Consider the following 18,538-nt stretch of genomic DNA (forward strand, 5'->3'; position numbering starts at 1 on the left):
GAGGGGAGGAGCCGAGCCCCCGCCGCCGCCGCCGCCAGGCCATGGGGGTGCTGCACTGCACGCGGGAGCCGGTGCCGGATGCGGTGCTCGCCGACATGCAGCAGCTCAGCCAGCTGGGCGCGCAGGTGGGCGACGGGCGAGCGGGCGGGCGGGCGGCCTGCGCTTCCGCGTTGGGCGCGCCAGGAGCAGAGCGCGGGCCGGAGGGCGCGGGGCGGGCGGCGGCTTCCGGGGGCCCTTTCCCGCGGGGCTCCCCGTGCGGCGGCCCTGCAGGGAAGGCGCGCGCCCTCCCCGGACGCTCCCGCCCGCGCCGGGAGAGCCGCCCGGGGCCTGCGTGCTGGGCGCCGGCTCTGCGCAGCCGCCTGGCCCGCGGGCAGGAACGCGGAGGCGACGCACCTGGAGGGCCGCCCCGGCCACGCCCACCGGGCAGGTGACCTGGCTCCTGGGCCAAGCGCAAACGCCCGGCCAGGCGCGCGGAAAACCGAGTCCCCCACATGGCTGACCTCGCAGTGGGGCTGATCCCCCCCCCCGAATGGTTGTGGGCCGTATCCCCTCCCAGTTCTTCCTCGCCTGGAGCCAAAGTGACCACCGGCCTGTCTTCGACCTCTTGGGCTCCTGGGCCGGCGTGGAAACGGGAGGGCCCCTCACCTGGCCTGCCTGCGTCCCAATGGGGGCTGCGACTTTCTCGTGCGGGGGTGTAGGGTCTGCCCCGTACCTGCCCTAGAGAATCGCAGCACTTTTTATTATTTATTTATTAAGACATTTAGATGCCGCCCCATTCGCCGAAGCCTCGGGGTGGCTCACAATATGAAGAAAATTACAAAAGTAACAGTATAAAAATAATATAAAATAACCATATAAAATAAAATATTTTATGGGGCCAACCCCCCTCCCATTTTCAAAACTCAGTATTTTTCCAAGGTCAGGTCCAAACTGGAAATAAATCGGCCCTCAGGGTGCAGAGTGACCTTGTCTGGGCCACCCTTCCCCAACCTGGAGCCTTCCAGAGGTGTTGGATGCAACTCCCGTGTCTGTTGAGAGCAGTGATCCAACAGATACGGAGGGCGCCGGGTTGCCGACGCTTGCCCTCGGCAGGGTGTTCTTCCAGGGCTCCAACATTTACTCCGTGGGTGTTCAGTTGATAGACGGCCGTCCTGGCGCAGGTCTACTCATGACTGCCCTGCGCTGAGGCTGGGAACGCTCCCAGGCCGGTCTGCCTCGGGTTGCAGCCAAGAGCTGGGCTCAGGACACTCTGCAAACCCTTGCAAAAGCAGGGCGGTCCTAGATGGTTCCGACCGCAGCATATGCAAAGGTCGCCTAAACCGAAAGAGTGTTTCCCTTTTCCTTCACTACTGTTTCAGTCGTAAAATCAAAATCTGTGCCATTAAAGGCACAGCCTTATGCAAATTTGGGCAGAAGAAAGACCTGCAGCTCCAGTGTGCAAGTTTGCACCGGGTTGCAGCTGTGGTGCCTCCGGCTCGGGACGGCCGTGCGTCTCCGGTCCAGGTCCTCAAAGCGCTTCTGCCGGGGAACTGCGTCCCTCCCCACTAAGGCTGTCCTGGGTCTGGGAAGGGCAGGGCTGGCGGGGCCCAAGGGGGGTCCCTGGTAACCTTCCTTCCCTGACGTCCGCTTCCCTGTTTCTTCCCAGCAATTCTCTGCTCTGACTGAAGTACTCTTCCAATTCCTGCGAGAACCTAAAGAGGTAAGGGGGACAAACGCAAGAAAAATTCAGGAGCACAAGTCAGGCCTACTTTGCCTCAAATGTTACATGTGGTGAGGTGTTTTTAAATCATTATTCCAGTCTTGTTTTAAATGTAAGTCAAAATGGAAGGCAAGCCCCTGCCTGAGGGACACCTTTAAAAGTTTCTCTATCTCATAGGAGTTTTATATTTTTTTAAAATACTAGTAATGACATAGAAGTGGAGCATACGATGGAGTGTACTTCTACATGAAAAAGAATAGAAAAAGCAGAAAAATGCACCTTAAAATGTTTTATACCATACATGCATGGCTTCAAAAGTCCAGATTCTGCACACTGCATAAATATTGCAAACCTCAACGTGTATAGTCTTGTTACTTGTTCCACCTTTTCCAGTCCTGACAAAGACAATGAAAGTATCCAGGTTGGAAGGCTTAGCTGCCCGGCCCACCTCATGGGGAAGACCAGACTTTTCCCATAAGCCCCCTCATCCAGCGTTTGAACTTTCACAACACCTCCTCCCATGCTGTTCTCAAGCCTATTCTGGGAACGGTGAGGGCTAGAAACTTTACTTTTAAGTTATGTACCATTTTGTGGAAAAGACCTTGATAGCCTCAGGATGCATCCTGAAGCAATCCTGTCGGGGTGCCCCATCTGGCCCCCAAATTCCCCTCGCTCATGTGCGGCACGTTCTGCTTGAAGACTTGCTCCTCCTGGACCACGGAAGCGTGTGCCTGAAAGGGCCGGGCGTCTCCCTTTTCTTCGTGCAGGTGGAAAGGTTCCTGGCTCAGCTCTCTGATTTTGCCACCGCAAATAAAATGAGCCTCGGCCCACTGAAAAGCATCGTCAGAAGCCTGCTGTTAGTTCCCAATGGTGAGTGGGAGCCTGAGGGGACCCCAGGGGAGCTGGTGGGGAAACGCGTGTGCTGGGTGGAGCTGGGGGAAGCTGCTCGTGTGTGCGTGGCCCCTGGCCAGCCACCTCCGGGACCCCGCCAGGCACCTTTGGGGCCAAAGCGAAAGGGGCCCTGCCGCGGCACTGAGGTTTGCTTGCTCCTGAAAACTTGGCAGAGAGGAGCTGCTTGTGGGGGGGGGCCTTCTGCGCCCCGCTCCCCGGCCTTCTCTTGCTGTGTCCCTTTTCCTGGGTGTGCCCATTTCTAGGTTGGGTTGTGGAGTGGAGGACGGCGAAAAGTCCCCACGGGGAGGTTCGGGGTGGTCTGCCTGGGCCTGGGCCTGGCCCCTCTCCCCCACACCCTCCTCGCTGCAGTGCAAGGATGTGGGGGCTTTCTCAGCCAGGGGGCCAGTTGTGGGTTTGGAGATGCTCCTTGGGGCTGCGCTGGGGCGAGGGCAGAAGGGGGTGCGGATTCAGCAAGGAGGAGGCAGGATGAGATACCAGGGGTGCGTGCGCCTCCCAGCATTCCACTGTGCCGGCTGGGAATGCTGGGAGCTGTAGGGCTTTATTCTGCCTAACAAAAATGGAATCGGTCTGCATCGCCTCTCTGCTCGGCGAGCATTCGAGGTGATGAACACCCCCCACCAACACACACACACACACGGGTTCAAACACCAAACCCCCAACCCATATTTTAACCTGGGGGTTAATGATAAAAGCAGGGAGTGGGCATGTCCTGGTAAAAGTTCAGCAGAAGTGCGTGGTGGGCGTGCCCTGAGCAGAGCTGGCTGGACCGGGGGTCAGACTAGATGGCCCGGAGGCCCCTTCTGCCTCGCTTCTATGTTAATCTGTGTCCTGTGTTCCTTTGCCAGCCGCCCAAAGGAAGAGGCTTGCCTGACCTCTCGGGTGGGGGGCAGGTGTGCTTGCGCTCCGCAGTCGGTTCTTGCCGCACAAAAGCCCTTTGTGTCCGGCTCGGTCTGTTTGTCCTGGTTTTCTGCCCGCCATTCATTTCCACTGCGGCTGGGCGTACGTGCTTCTGGCTGCGGTGCTTTCGGCTTTTCGTAACCTGTGCGGCAGTGAAGCAGTCTAACTGGGTTGTGGGCCCGTTTCCCCCCTTCTCTTTCCTACAATATTTATTCTAGGTGCGCTGAAGAGAACGCTGTCGGCGGAGCAGGTCAGAGCAGATCTTATCGCCCTGGGTAGGTCTCGTTCCGCACGCCTCGGGTGGTTTTGGAGGGTGGCCACCGCTCTCCTCTCTAACCGCCTCGTGTTTCTCCTGCAGGGCTGAGCGAGGCGAAGGCCGGCTGTTTTGAAAAGCAGGTACCGGTCACATTCCTTCCCTCTGCGGGCCGGGAATGCCACCCTCTCTCGCGTTCTTACCAGAACAGAAATCGCCAGCTGGACCAGGGCTTGCTTTTTGTCTTTCTCCACCGGCACCCATCTCCCTCCCTCTTTCCCATTGTCGGTGTCCTGCACACACGCGTGTACAGGCACAATCCAGGGGCTCCCCAGCTGGGAGGCGCATCAGCCTCCGTTTTCTCCTGGGGGCTGTTGCGGCCATCTGGACAAAGCGCCGGCGAGTAGTGGGGCTGCTCCCCGTTGCAGCCCCAGCATGCCCCCCCGCACCCTCCGGGGGGCATTTCAGTTCTCGGGGAGGCACGGGGCACGATGGTTTTTGTGCTGGCTGCAAAGCGGGGGCAGCCGCTCTCAATGGAGACCTTCAGAGACCTCCGGCCTGAGGCTCCACAGAGTCCTATCGCTGCCGCCCCCCACCCCCCGCAGCACCTGAGGGCCGTAAGATCGCAGCAGCACCCTAACTTACCTTGACATCCTTACAAGGTGTTCTGTGTTGATCTGGGCCACTTAGAATAGGCCCATTGACCTGGGAGCTCACAGACGCTGGCTGGGACCCTACGGCTGCTTGTCCTGCAGACCCTCACCTGGGAGTCCATCTTGCAGAGCTCAGCGTTGTCGCTTTGCCCGCTTTCGCGGACCGGGAGGCATTGCATAAGATGCCTTTAAATAGCAAGCCTACTTAAGGCCTAAAGTAATTGATGGCAGGGCAGAAAAAGAATCAGCTGACAGCACAATACTGAGCATATTTCGTGTCCCCTGGAGAATGTGGAGAACTGTAGAGCTGTTTCTGTCTAAGCTTGCGCAGGATTCTGTCCTGAACTTCCCTTGGCAGATCTAGTCCTTTTGCTAAATTTCTGTTTCGCCCTGTTCCCATCACACGGAATTGCTTGCAGCCATTCAAGAGTACAAATTGCCTATTGAGCGTATTAGGGCTTTGATAAACACCCCGTAAATAGAGCTGGTCAAGCAGCTCAGCGAAAGGCGCCACTCGAACGCCTCCCATGGGAGGCGGGGCTGCTGGCATGGTAGGCCTGGGATGGCCTAGGACATGGCCTCTCCCCTCCCGGAGAGCCCTCGTTGCGCGGCAAAGGTGGATTCGGGCCCGCACGAACGGGAGCAACATCGGCTGCGATGGAGATGATGCTGAGCATCCCTCCCCAGCTTGGTGCCCCCCAGAAGTTTGGTCTCCCATGAGCCACAGCAGTGCAGGGAACAGTCGGGGGCTGCCACCTCGGGGAAGACTGAGATCGCGGCCCACCTGGGCGTTAAGGACTAGAATGCTGTTCTGTTTGTTTGCTGGTGCGGAAACCAACCTCCTCCGGCGTAGGAAGATGCAGTGAGGGGCTCGCACGAGCAATACCCGTTTTGTGCTCCCTCCAGTGGAAGGAGAACGCTCCCGCCCTCTCACGCCTGGCCGTGGGGCAGACCCTGGTGATCAACCAGCTTGCGGACATGGAGTGGCGGTTTGGTGGTAAGCGGTTTCTGGGCTGGGCGGCCCGGGGCTGAGGCTCTGCCAGGCCTCCCACTCCCCTCCTCCTTCTCTCCAACAGTCACGGCGGCGAGCAGCGAACTGGGGAAGGTGGGAGGCGTCTTCCTACAGGTGAGCCTTCCCGGAGGAGGCGCTCGGGGGAAGCGAGCCCCACCTGTCTTCCGCCTGCAGTCTCACTGCGAGCACAGGAGAAAGTAGCGGGGACAGGATGAGTCCTCCTGAGGAGGTCCGCTTGGATCTCGACAGCAGGTCGCCTGTCCTTATGAAGGCTTGGAAGATCGGGGGCACTGGCTGGGCTGGGGTGGAGGGGACTTTCTAGTGCTTAGAGGAGGTCAGGGGGCTTCAGGGTCTTTGCCACATACAGTGTCTAAAAGTTGCAGGATTAGACCACTCTGGCGGGAGTGCAACTGAACGGCGTAGGCTCTTGCCGGCAGCGAGGTTGCTGTGGTGTGCGCACAAGCGGGCTGTGGGTCCCTGGCTGTGCTGGGATGTGTGGGGCGAGGGGTGTTCTGCGGCTTCAAGGGGTCTCGCGGGGAAAGGCAGCGTCTTTCGCCCACCTGGCAAAGTGCCCGACCCCCGACTCCCATCCCGGGGCAGGAGCGAGGAAGCAGGCCCTCTGCTCCTTGCCTTCGGAGCAGAGAGCAAGTTCAAAGGACGGGGGGATCGTGGCCACAGCAGGTGTCCAGACGAGGGACGTGGCTCTGGGCCTTGGCTCTTGTCAGTGCCGTGGGGCAGGGGAGGGCTGGGAAAGTTAGTCTGGAGCTGAAGGAGGCCGACCCCGAGTAAACCCCCCTCCTCTGCAGGTGGTGTGGCTTCTCCCCTGGGCTCCAGGACCACCCCATGCCTGGGGCCGCGTGGGGTGATGGGGCGGCAGACGTGACTGGTGTCTCCTTGCGTCTGGGGCGCTGGAGCTTGAGCAGTTGCCAGGGACTGAGCACTCACCCTGGCCTGGGCTTTCCGTACCCTTTCCAGGTGCCCGATGGCAACGCGGGGGGAGCCCCCCTCTCTCCGCAAGGTGGGGTGCCCATTTGGGCTGCGGGGGGGGGGTGCCCTCTTTACAAGTCCATATTCTTCTCTGAGGTCACAGTGATGGCTCTCCCGCCTGTCCACCTGCAAACGGGTTTCCCGCTTCAGGTTCTCTGTTCCTACCTTCCCACGAGAAGGCCTTTCCCCGTGGTTCGGGGGCGCCCCCGAGCTCTTGCCCAGTGCCTGGGTGTGCCTGCCCCGCCATGAAACGCCTGCAGGGAAGGAGCCGGGGTCTCCCAGGGGCGGGAGTGGGATCGCGCCACTTCGTGAGGATCCTTTGCTGTAACTTGATCGACTTTTAAAACCGATTCTGTTTCCAGCTGAAGCTGGTGGTTAAAAAGGGGAGCCGAGTGGAGCCCGTGTACATGGGTGAGTGGCTTGGCATCGTCTCCCGGGGGGCTCTGCAAACAGAGGGAGGCAATCGAACCCGCGGGGAGGCTGAAACTGCGTCCCCGGAGCGAGATGTTAAGGGGGCATCTGCTCGCCTGGCTTTGCTCAGCTAACTTGGCAATCCAAGTTTCAGCCTGTAAGTCAAGCAAACGTCAGGCTGCAGCTTCCTAGCAGGAATCTGTAAAAACACTGGGGAGGGGTTCCTGGAGAGGGGAACCCCCCTCCTCCTCCTCCTCCTCCTCCAGTGGTCAGGCAGTGTCTGTCGAGTAGGACCACCTATCCCACTTTCCCTTCATGCCCACTGAAATCTTGCTGTGGCTCCGGGGACCGTCACGCTGTGGCCGAGCTGCTCCCGTGCAACAATGTGGGGAACACAGCGCTCTCGGGAGCAGCCCGGCTGGGATTTGGGAGACTCGTGACCACGGTGGGTGTGGCACTGGCCGGGGGGGGTGTGGGTGGGGGGATTTGAGCTTCCTGTGCTTGTGGGGTGCCCCACCTCGGAAGCGGGGCGGGCTGTGCCGCCTGCCGTGGGATCTCGGAGCTGCAGAGATCATGCAGACCAGCCTGTCGCCAGTACGGGCAATCCACGCGTTCAGCACCCCTGGGGGGCGGCCTCCCCGCCTCTGCAAGCGGCGCTTGAGCAGAGCAGTGCGTGCCCCTTTCCGGCAGCCCGTCCCACGGTGCTTGCCATCACGTCGAGCTGAGGCCCCCTTCCTTCTGCGTGGGGCGCGTCTGCCCAGGGCCCCTCCTCTGCTCATTGCCTGAAAATCCCCCTTGGCCTTCAGGAAGCGCAAGGCGGCTTCCGTGGCCCTCCTCCTCTTCAGTGTATCCTCACAACAGCCCTGTGAGGTAGGCGGGGCTGAGAGTTGGTGGAAGTCGCCCAGGGAGCCTTAGGCCCAGTGGGACGTGGAACCCAGCTCTCCCGAGTCCCAGACCGGGGTCCTCGCCACTGTGCCACACGGGCTGCCCATGTCGCAGCCCCTCCAGCTGGAAGAAGGCGGTCGCCCTGCCTCCTGATCATTTCTTCGCATCACACCCAGCGCCTCCTGCCTTTCCACGTGGAATGCGGTGGAGGGAAGGCTGGCGGCCTGGGCGGTGCGTCGCTGGAGAGTTAAGCCGTTGCGGCTGAATAGCCTCCCACCCACCCCTTAAGCTGCCAAGCGAGGTGAACGCAGGAGGGTCTCATGGGCCATCGCAGGACCTGCCCTGTGGCCAGCCCAGTTGACCACCCCCTGCAATGCACCAGGCGTTGCAAAGCACTCGGCTGAGGCATTCTGCAGGCGGGAGGTCGGTCGCGATGTTCTGCCCCAGCATCCTGTCTCCAGCTGTGGGCAGCCCGAAGCCACGTGTGTGCAGGAGGGGCCGAACGGGGCCTTTCTCTGCCTGCCTGTCCCCAGTGCCTGCCAAGGGAGACACGCTCTCCCTCTGCGCCGCCTCCTTGACCCGAGGCGCCGTGCCTGTGCAGAAAGGAGCTTGGCCAGGCAGAGGCCTGGCACCCATCCTGCTGGGGGGACTCTGTGGGCAGCGGGTTCGCCCCTGTGGGAATGCAGTGCTGGACCGGCGGGTCTGATCCAGCAGGGCCTCGCTGAGGCTCCTGTGTCTGTGAGCATTCTGTTTCCCTCTCCTGGCCGTCCTGTGGCAGCGAGTTCCAAAGTTGCTGGCGTGTCGCACGGAGGCGTTCTTGCACTGCCCGTCCTGAGTGCTCCCTCTGCCCCTCCTCAGAGTTAACGCTGCCCCAGTTCTACAGCTTCCTTCACGAGATGGAGAGGGCGAAGACGAGCCTGGAGAGCCTCAGCTGACGGCCTCCTGCCGTGCGGCTTCGTCTGCCCGGCGGCTGTGCAGCAACCGGGCCGGCTGGGAGGGGCAGGACCATCTGGCCCCCATTTGACGCGTCCCAGCAATCCCGATCCAGAAACGCTGCAGGCACCGCCACCTGGGAGGGGATTGACCTGGAAAAACTCCCCGAAGTCCGGAACCCGCATGGCCGGCTTTGTAAAAGGCTTGCTGGGCCCAGGCGCTCCCTGCACGGATGATGAGAGAAAACCCAACAGGCGAAAAATAAATAAAATGGCAAATGAGATATCGGTCTCCTGTTCGATGGGGAAGGACCTAGAACCGAAGCAAAAAGAGAAACCCAGGAGGGTTGCTTTGGTGATGCGCAGCAACAGGCTGGATGGCTCTGGACCTGGTATTCGGCCCTTCCTGGTGAAGGACATCGGGTCCCCCAAGGGACCACAGCTGCTTCCCCGAAAACCAGGTGCCGGGGGCGGGGCTGGTTGGCACCCCTTCGCCCTCCGCCGGCTTAGCAGGTTGAAGCTTCCCTGCAGAGGCTTAAGGGCTGCCAGGAAGGGCTCTGGACTCAGCGAGGTGGCTGTCTGGCCCCGCCCCTTTTGTGCCCCCCCAGCTGGCTGGGGAATTATGGGAATTGTAACCCCAAACCTCTGGACAGCGCTGCTCTGCTTCTTGCACAACTCGCGTCTAGAGCAGTGTGTGGTCAATGGGAGGCCCGCAAGGCGGCCGGAAGAAGACACAAGCCTGCAACCTTTCACAGGCTGAAAACCTTTGACCGCCTTAAAAAAAGGCTTTGCCAGACCTGTTCTCGGAACCACGGAGCGTTTGCCATAAGTCCCGTGCGACAGCCGCCAGCCGAGCTGGTGAAAACCACGCCGTTTCTGAAGGCCTGCCCTTTTGCTTCTGACAGCATAAGCATTTCGTGGTGCGCCCGCAGGGGCTCTTCGGCGATGGCTCCATTTCTGTAGCAGGCACTGCCCCAGACGTTAAACCAGCGCTACCCAAAACTGCAGCCTTCGTGTTCCTCAGGTGGGGGGGATGACAGTAATCCCTCCCTGACTGCAGGGGTAGCTCACAAGCAGCACCTGAGTGGCTGGCCCCCAAAAGCCCCCAGATCACAGAAGGGCCTCCAGGCCTGGCGTGGGGGCCGGCAGGGCCGTGCATGTGTGCCCCGTCCCTCTGGCTGAGGGGACGGGAGAGCCCGCACACATGCAGGTGTGAGGCAGTTCCCAGTGCCGCACGTCTCCTGGTTTGCACTGGGGCCGTGCAGGGTGATGTGGCAGTTAAGGCTGGACAGGGTGGGGCTCGGGGGACGGGGCTGCACCACTTCGGCCATGGTGCTCCCTGGTGACCGGCGAGGGAGGTAAGCCGACCTTGCAGGGTTCCACAGAAGGGGGGAGCGGCCGGCTGAGGAGGTGCACAAAGGGACACTGGTGGAAAGAGGGAGGGGGCATCCCTGGGGGGGGATGCGCCTGGGCTGGGGGTGTGCCCGCCCTCCAGGACGAGCGTGTGGGGCATGTGGGCAGCAGTTCTGGATGGACTCCTGGAAGAGGCCCGCCCTACGAGAGAGAGCAAGCGCCGGGTGCGGGAGGAGGGGGCGTGTGGCAGAGCCTGTTCCCAAGAGCAGGGCCAGTTCCGGGGCCTCTCCACAGGAATGGGACCGGATCCGGGCTCATCGCGCCCTGAGGTGACCCACTGGTGCTGGGACCTAAAGGAGTCGTGAGTCACTCAGGCCAAAGACCTTGGCAGCATGGGCCGTGCAGCTGTGCCTCGGGAGGCGGGTGCTGTCCTTCGGGAGCCTTCCTCCTCCTCCTCCTCGCCTCATTTCTCTACCCCCCGTAGGCAAAGCCCCCTGGATGGTTCGGAGCTGTGTTGCCGTGCACCACCCAGTCGTCTCCGGCCGATGAAGGACCACCGCCGCAGCTGCCCATCCTCCTGGCGTGTGGTCCTCCCTTCGGCTCCTGCCTTCCCTCTCCGGGACCAGGGTCTTCTCCGGGGAGCTCTGAGGGGCGCTCTTGTCCGTTTTGCTTTGGGGGAAACGCTTGTTCGGGCCTTGCATTTGCACTCGGCCTTCCTCCCACTGTCCAGGAACCGGGGTGGATCCGAGTAGATTCCCGGGCTGGAGAGTCTGCTGGTGGGCTAATAGGCTTCTGAGGTCCTACGGTTCTTTCCCGCCATCGCCCTTGGTGTCCGTGGGTTTCCCTTTAGCTTACAGGAAAGGGCAAAGTGCCTTTTGGTGCCTTTCCGTGTGTCACCAAACGCGCTGCATGCAGCGAGGATAAAAGAGGAGACCCGAATTCCTGCGAGGCTGCTGGAGCGTGCAGTTCCCGCATTGTTCGCCGCACCAAACCGACCTCGCCTCTCGATACAATAGAGCGTTAAAAAAGGGAAGTGCGCTTGCACTTTAATTGCCCCCCTTCCCTCCCTCGCGCTCTCACACACACACACACACACATTATCAACACACACACAGCATCAAATACGCGAACCGAGGCGCCCCCTGTAAGGATTCTGGCCCCTGCTCGGCTTCCTCTTTCGCGCAGAGGAAGCGAGGCTTCCGCTTCCAGAGCGCGGCTTCCCGGGCGGCCCCGTCGCCACAGGCGCCCCTGCCCGTCCCGACGCCGCCCGGGGCTCTGCGGGCGCAACGGCGAGCGGGACCGACCGGCGGGCGCCGTGCTCAAGAGCGACCGCTCGGGCTGGGCTTGCGGCCGTGGGGGCCTCTTGCAGCTTTCTTTTTTGGAAGGCAGGAGAGAGGTGCTGTGCAGGAAAAAAATACGGTGTGTGCGCCTCAGACATGGATGTAATGTTCATTATAACACCTAAGTGTAATACTGCTGCCAATATCACGCTTAGACACTGGACCTCTCTACCTTCCTGCAAAGAGCTCAGGGCAGTATACATAGGCCTTTCCCCATATCCGCACAACAACCCTGCGAGGTAGGACCAGCTGAGAAAGGGTGATCAGTCACACCCTTGACCGGGCAGGAGGAGGGTGCTCTGGCGGCGAGGGGACTGACACTGACCCCTTTGTCACGGTCTGGTCACATTTCCTGGTGGGATTTAGACTTCCGAGCCCTTCCTCCCTCTCCCTCTGCGGAACGCCTTGGTATACGTACATCTGATCGGTGGGCGACGGAGCAGGCTGGGAGACGGCAGCTGCAGAAGCGCTGGGGCTGAACTGGGCCAGGCTCTGCTTCGAGCGCCTCACCGAGGCTGCTTTCGGTGGCCAAGGCAGAAGGGACGCTTCTCCAGCAGCACTGCATCTTCCCTGGGTTGTCCGGCGGAGCTCTTCCGGACGGTGCTGGGCCCAGGATGGATCCTGGCGAGCCCTCGGTGGCCCACGTCATGAGCGTGCACGCCAAGGATATGACCGGTCAGATCCGTCACGAGGTGGGCCCCACACCTGGTGGTGTTCCTGGAGCAGAGGTGCCCGTCTAGCCAGCCTCGGCTGGACCAGTCTCCGTCACCGAGGCCCCCGGATGTGGGCAAGAGGCTGGGACAAGTTCGGCCCAGCACCTGCGCACCTGGCTCTCGCCTTGCGTGGCTAATCGCGAAGCCAAGGATGGGACACACGTCTGGGCCCAGGACGCCGTGAATGCCTCTCTGAGGACAACTGCAGGCGCTCTTGGAGCAAACGGACCATCTGGATCATTTCGGCCCAGCTTCAGGACTGGTTCTGGGGCTGAAACTGCCTCGGTCTTCTCTGCTGGAAGAAAGACGGGGACGCGTCCCTGTTGGTGCTCCTGGACCTCTCGGTGGCTTTCGACAGCAACCACCATGGCCTTCTTCGGAGTAGGCTGGCCGGGGTGGGAGTCAGAGGCACTGCCCTGCCCTGCCCTGCTCCCAGCTCGGCCAGCCGATTCCAGAAGGTGGTGCTGGGGGATTGTGGCTCTGCACCTTGGCAACTTTGCCAGGGGGTCCCGCAGGGCTCCGTTTTATCCCCCATGCTCTTTAACACCTGCATGAAACCACTGGGAGGTCACCTGCGGGTTTGGGCTGCGGAGCCATCAGTACGCTGATGACACCCAGCCCTGCCTCTCTTTTACTTCTGATCCAGGTGAGGCAGTGGCCAGGGTGATGGGCTGGATGAGGGCCAACAAATTCAAGCTTGATCAGGCAAGATGGAGGGCCTGTTGGTAGGCAGTTCAGCCTTCTGGGTAAGGGATTTTAGCCCTGTTCTGGATGAGGCTGCACTCCCCCTAAAGGACAGGGTGCACAGTTCGGGAGTGCTCCTCAACCCGGAGCTGTCCCTGGAGTCCCGGGGGTGGCAGTGGCGAGGAGGGCTTTCCTTCAGCTTGAGCTGATCCACCAACGGCGCCCTTACCTGGGTGAGCACTGCCTAGCAACGGGGACCCTCACTCTGGTCACCTCCCAGCTGGACTACTGTAGCACGCTTTACGAGGGGCTGCCCTTGAGGATGGTCCAGATACTTCACTTGCTTGCTAGGTCTGGCAAATGTGAGTAGATAACTCCAGTTCTATTTCACTTTCGCTGGTTACCAGTTGGACTCTGGGCCCAGTTTAAGGGGTTAACCTTGCTTATTAAGACCTAAGCAGTTTAGGGCTTGGCTGTCTGAAGGAACACCTTCCATGCACTTCCACGCACTGTCCAGACTGTGAGATCTTCTGCTGGGGTCCTCTGGGACCCCCCTGTGAAGGAGGTTAGCAGAGTGGCTACTTGGGGAAGGGCCTTCTCTGTGGTAGCACCGCAGCTCTGGAACTCCGGCCATGCTCTAGAGAAGTGTGCTGGAACCGACATTTTATTCATTTTGGCCCCAGGCTGGAGCCGTTTTATTCAGCCAGTATTTAAATGGTTGGGTGGTTTTTCCATGCAGTATTTTTTATGTATTTAGTTATTTTATATTATTATTATTATTATTATTATTATTATTATTATTATTATAACATTTCTATGCCGCCCCTTGCCAAAACCTCAGGGCGGCTTACAACACGATAAAATACAATGAAATACAATGGCACATAATAAATTACCATTAAATACAAAATACAAAAAATACATTGGTTTACAAATATAAGATTAAAATTATCAGTATAACTTAAGTAAATAAAAATATAGGAGGAGAAAGAGAAGGAAGAAGAAGTTGCCCTGGCCAGATCATATGTTTTAACCATTCAAATGATGTTTAAATAAAAAGGTCTTTACCTGGTGCCGAAAAACCAGTAACGACGGTGCCAGGCGGACCTCTTTGGGGAGTGAATTCCATAGGTTGGGTGCCACCGCAGAGAAAGCCCTCCTCCGGGTACTTACTCTCCTAATTTCTTTCATGGAGGGTTCCCGGAGAAGGGACTCTCCCGCAGATCTCAAAGGGCGGTCGGGCATATACGGACGTAAGCGCTCGTTCAGGTAGCCAGGACCCAAGCCGTTTAGGGCTTTATAGGTCATAATTAACACCTTGAATTGGGCCCGGGCTTCAATGGGAAGCCAGTGAAGCTGACGGAGGACTGGAGTCATGTGAGCATAACGCCCCGTCCCCGTCAGCAACCTGGCAGCTCTATTTTGCACCAATTGAAGTGTTCGGACTGTCTTCAGGGGAAGCCCCACGTAAAGCACGTTACAGAAGTCTAGGCGGGAAGTCACCAGCGCATGTGTCACCGTCGCCAGGCAGTCGTACTCCAGGTAGGGGCGCAGCTGATTAATCAGCCGAAGCTGAAGGAAGGCGTTCCTCGCCACCGCTGTCACCTGAGCTTCCAAAGAAAGCTCTGGGTCGAGGAGTACTCCTAGGCTGCGGACCTTATCCCTAAGAGGGAGTGTTGCACCATTCAAGACCAGGTCAAATATGCGCTGTTATGGGTTTGGTCTGTTATGGGTTTGGCTGCGCTGTTATGCGCTGTTATGGGTTTGGTCTTTTGTCATGCTGTCCAGAGATCCAGCTTGGATGTAAGACAGGATAGAAATGTCTAAGTCTGGGCTGGAGTTCTTTCCCCCTCGAAGACAGCCTGACCACTGCCCCTGCCAAAATCCCCCGTTGCATGTACAGCACCGTCCCCGAGTACCCTTTCAGCTCAGTGCTGCCTGCCTGCAAATGGTCTGGCTGTGCAGCTCAGGGGGCATTATGCAGAATCCCACCCCCCCCACTGGCAACATGGGGCTTTTGTGCCAGCCGCAGCGCAGCCACTGTGGGAAGGAGTCCCTGATGGTGGGTTTACGCCGATGCGCTTTCCAACCACTGGCCTGGAAGCACGTGGGAAAGAGCCCTGCGAGGACTAGCTGGCTCGCTCCGCACCCCACAGAGCCTGCTCTCGCAAGAGCAGGGATGCGGTGCCCAGCTGCGGGGACGCCGGCTGTGCCCGCAGCAGCCTCCGAGGGTCATCCCCGGCTGGTGCCTCTTGCCGCGCGAGCGCCCGGTGAACGGGGAAGGCTTGTCCAGGGCCACTCGCGGTTCAGGTACTGGCCGGCTACCAGCGCATCCTTCCAAGGACTGGCTCACGTGAAGGCCACCTCCGTGCAGGCAAGCACACCGTGGGGGTGCCTGCGGACGAGGCCCCACTCGAGCGGCAGCTCCCTCTACCCCACCCCACCCCAGGCGTTGCCATTGAGCAAGCCCGACCCCTCGTGCACTTCCAGAGTCCTGCCTTGGAGGGTCCCAAATATTTTCACCGGGCGGCTTGTCTGCATATCGATTTGGGCTCACCGTCGGAACGCGAGGCGCAAGGGGGGGGCTCTGTTCGAAGCCCACGCCCTCACAAACCCGCACAGCCCCCGCTCGCTCGCTCGCAGCTCCCACGTGTGCAAACGGAGATGCGCCCCAGCTCACCTTGCAGGGTTGCTGTGAGGATTATCCCCAAACAGCCTCTGCAGGGATTTGAGCCCTGCGAAAGAGCTGCATGGGTGAGAAGGGGGCTCAGCATGGTGTGGTGGCGAAGAGCATGCGGCGACCCGGGTTCGAGTCCCCGCTCGGCCATGGAGCCCACTTTGGGCCAGCCACAGACTCTCGGCCCAACCTACCTTGCAGGGCTGTTGTGGGAATAAGTTCGAGAGCAGCAGCAGAAGACGGATGTAAGCCGTTTTGAGTTCTTTAACAGAAAAGAGTGGGATATAAGTCTAATAAATAAAAACATCCACAAAATCTTCTCCTTCCACAAGGAGGCCTGGGGAGCTGGGGCAGATGGGAAAGGGTGGCAATAACCCTAGAGCGGCCCTCCCCCACCCTCTGCTTTCCAGACACATTCGGACGGCAACACCCAGAATTCCCAGCGGACGGGAATCCTGGGAGCTGCGGTCCAAACGCCTCCAGGCTCCACCAGTTTGGGGAAGGCTGCCCAGAGGAGAGGAGCCGAGCCCACCAGGCACTGGCCCCGGGCAAGGAGGGCCGGCCGTGGGGCGCAGGGAGCTCTGTCAGCTTTATGGATGTCTTCCTGGGGGGGGGGCGGCTGGCTGAACCGGAGCGCGTGCACCGCCCGCCTGCTGCTTGGGGCCTTTTCCGGCTGCCACTCAAGCCCACCAGCCGAGGGCTAATCTCACCAGGCAGAAAGCCCGGGGAAGAGAGGCCCCCAGCAGCCGAGTCTTGCGGCTTCTGCCCAGCCCACTTCCTCCGGGCGCGCGAGGCCTCCTCGCTGCCTCCCGCGCTTGCGCTTGGTCTCGCTTTCGCTCGGCCTTCTGCCCGCTTTGCTTTCCCAGTCGTCCTGGACTTGTTTTTTGTTGCAGAGAAAGCTTCATGTCCGAGCTGCCAAAAGGAGACCGGCCCTCCTTGCTGCCCAGAGTAAGAACTGCCCCAGGGCCCGTCTGCCTGGCATTCTGTCCGTGCAGCGGTCTGCTAGTTGCCCCGTGGAAAAGCCATGCGTGGGGCAGCAGCTGGCGGGCAGCGGCAGACTGCCTCTGGCCCTGGGGCCCCGGTCAAGTGCAGGGTCCACAGCGCTTCCCCTTCTTCGGCCTCACGAGTGTAAGCTCTGTGGGGCCAGAGACCTCCCTGGTTTGCCTACAGAAGCCTGCAACATGCTAGGTGTGGTCATTGTTTCATGTCATGTCACTGCATTACTGCAATTCCTGCATTACTGCTTTTTGCTCCTGCGAGAAATCCAAGGCAGCTTCCCCCTCTTCCCCATTTGATGCTCACAACAACCCTGCGAGGTAGGTTAGGCCGCGAGTTGGTGACAGGACCAGTCAGGTCCCCCTCCAGGCTGCAGCAGGGGCAGCTTTGGGCATGCTGGACCACTCAAAAAGGCCTTCCCAGCATCACTCCGAGGAGGAGCAGGGCGCGGGATGCACCGGATCGAGCCCATCAACCCCAGCCTGGAGCTGACGGGATGAGCGGGGGTCTCGAGGGTGGAAATCCGGGAGGGGGCGCTCGCAGGGTCTCTGCAAGCTGGTGGTCACCGGAGGGCAAGGAACGCGCACGGGCCAGGCCGTTCTCGGCAGAGGCTCTCCCAAGTGCGGACGCGCATGCTCTGGAAGGGCTCAGCCTGCACGAAAGGGGCAAAAGAGCGGCCGAGGTGGGGCTGAGCGCAAGAGGCCGCTTCGGTTTTGCTCGACGAACTGGCCTGAGCCTTCCGCCCCCACATGTGCAGAAATGGCCCACGCCAGCACGTCCAGACTGACTGTGGTGCTTGGAGGCTGCTGTTCTGGGAAGCCAGCCCCACACCCCAGTGTAATGCAAAGCACCCCCTCAGGTTTGGGGCGATCTCCCCCTGACCTCAAGAGCCACGGGGGCCAGAGCATTGCCCTGGGGACTGGGGGGTCCCCGTAAAGCATGGAGCTGCCTGGGCGACTGGGGCCAGGTTCGGCTTTGCTCTCGGCCTCACCACGGCGGTCGCTGGGAGAAGCATCGGGAGCCCAGGTTCCCTGCATGGACTTCCGAGGTGGACTAGAGCGTGCGATCGAACGGCAGCAACAGCCCAAAGCAGCCCTGGGCAGCGTGTTGCAGGCCACGCGAGTGAGACGCGGGCCCCGGAACCAGGCCCACCACACCCCTGCGGTGCCCGGCGCTCGGGGACCTGCCCACTGCTGGACTGACCCACGCCCTCAGCGGCTCTCTGCATTCCACAGAGGGGATCCGGCCTGTCTCTGCAGGGCAGGATAAAGGAACGAGGACCAGGCATTAGGCATGGCCATGGGACCCTCCCCTGGGACCCTCTTCTCAAGTGGCCATTCCTGAGCAAAAAGCAGCCCAAGGTGGCCCAGACTGAGGGTTGTGCCCAAGAGGTCCCGCTCTGTCTCGTCGTCTGCTCTGGCCGGAGTCAGGACATTTTCTTTATTTCTTCTTTCTTCCTTGAATTTCTGCCCCACCAGAATGGCTCTCAGGGTGGGTTACAAAGTCTTTAGAGTATTGCATGCACCCACTGGCCTACCTAGCGCCTGGATAATTTTACTATCAGGTTGTGTGAATGGCCACTGCTAATAGGGCAATATGAGCTGCAGTGTTTTCCTCGACCCCACTGCTCCCAAGGACGCCCGCCCCAGAACGCCACGCGACCCTCGAGGCATGCCCCGAAAGTGCCCGAATTCCACGGAAGTGAGTGCCGTAATAGGTATGGCAGTCAGCACAGGATTTGCCACGGGCCTCTGGCTGCTTTCTCAGCCCCACGTTCGGGGGCGTGCCAGGGGTGCCTGTGTTCCGCACTGAGGGACCCCACAGTCCTGTGGCTGGTCTCGGGAAGGCAAACCCCCCAGAGCTGTGCTGGCTCTGGGCTGAGACTTCCCAACAAACACTGGTCTGCTTTTAGGGACTGCTGCAAACTGCCCGAGAGCTCGGGCTGTGGGATGAGGCAGGCACAAGAGGCGTTCTGAATGACAGCCGCAACAACCGGAGCCGGGACCCAAGAAACGGTGCCTCTGGAGAGGGCCGAGGTGCCGTCCACAAATCCAAATAATCTGAGAGGCGGCGAGCGGCAGAGCAGAGGCTGCAGGAAGGGACCACGTGGCTTCCCCGCTCCTTAGCCAGGGGC

At 60.3% G+C, this 18,538-nt stretch overlaps 1 protein-coding gene across 1 annotated transcript; it reads left to right on the forward strand.

Annotated features, from left to right (window-relative positions):
* The first annotated feature begins 10 nt into the window (after nt 1-10).
* On the forward strand, nt 11-8,925 carry COMMD7 (COMM domain containing 7). Its single transcript, XM_044455756.1, has 9 exons — nt 11-125; nt 1,646-1,699; nt 2,467-2,569; nt 3,727-3,783; nt 3,867-3,904; nt 5,321-5,411; nt 5,491-5,540; nt 6,776-6,824; nt 8,568-8,925. The coding sequence occupies exons 1-9, from the start codon at nt 42-44 to the stop codon at nt 8,642-8,644; spliced, it is 603 nt and encodes a 200-aa protein (XP_044311691.1). The 5' UTR covers nt 11-41; the 3' UTR covers nt 8,645-8,925.
* The last annotated feature ends 9,613 nt before the right edge of the window (nt 8,926-18,538 follow it).

This window comes from Varanus komodoensis, unplaced genomic scaffold (assembly GCF_004798865.1).
Source record: "Varanus komodoensis strain SLA01 unplaced genomic scaffold, ASM479886v1 scaffold8, whole genome shotgun sequence".
NCBI classification, from domain to species: Eukaryota; Metazoa; Chordata; class Lepidosauria; order Squamata; family Varanidae; genus Varanus; species Varanus komodoensis.

What these genes read in the sequence shown, in the direction of transcription:
- COMMD7 (XM_044455756.1), top strand. Translation starts at nt 42, where the DNA reads ATGGGGGTGCTGCACTGCACGCGGGAGCCGGTGCCGGATGCGGTGCTC. An exon ending in TGGGAGGCGTCTTCCTACAG is followed by an intron (nt 5,541 to 6,775) that starts GTGAGCCTTCCC and finishes TTCTGTTTCCAG; the next exon opens with CTGAAGCTGGTGGTTAAAAA. An exon ending in AGTGGAGCCCGTGTACATGG is followed by an intron (nt 6,825 to 8,567) that starts GTGAGTGGCTTG and finishes GCCCCTCCTCAG; the next exon opens with AGTTAACGCTGCCCCAGTTC.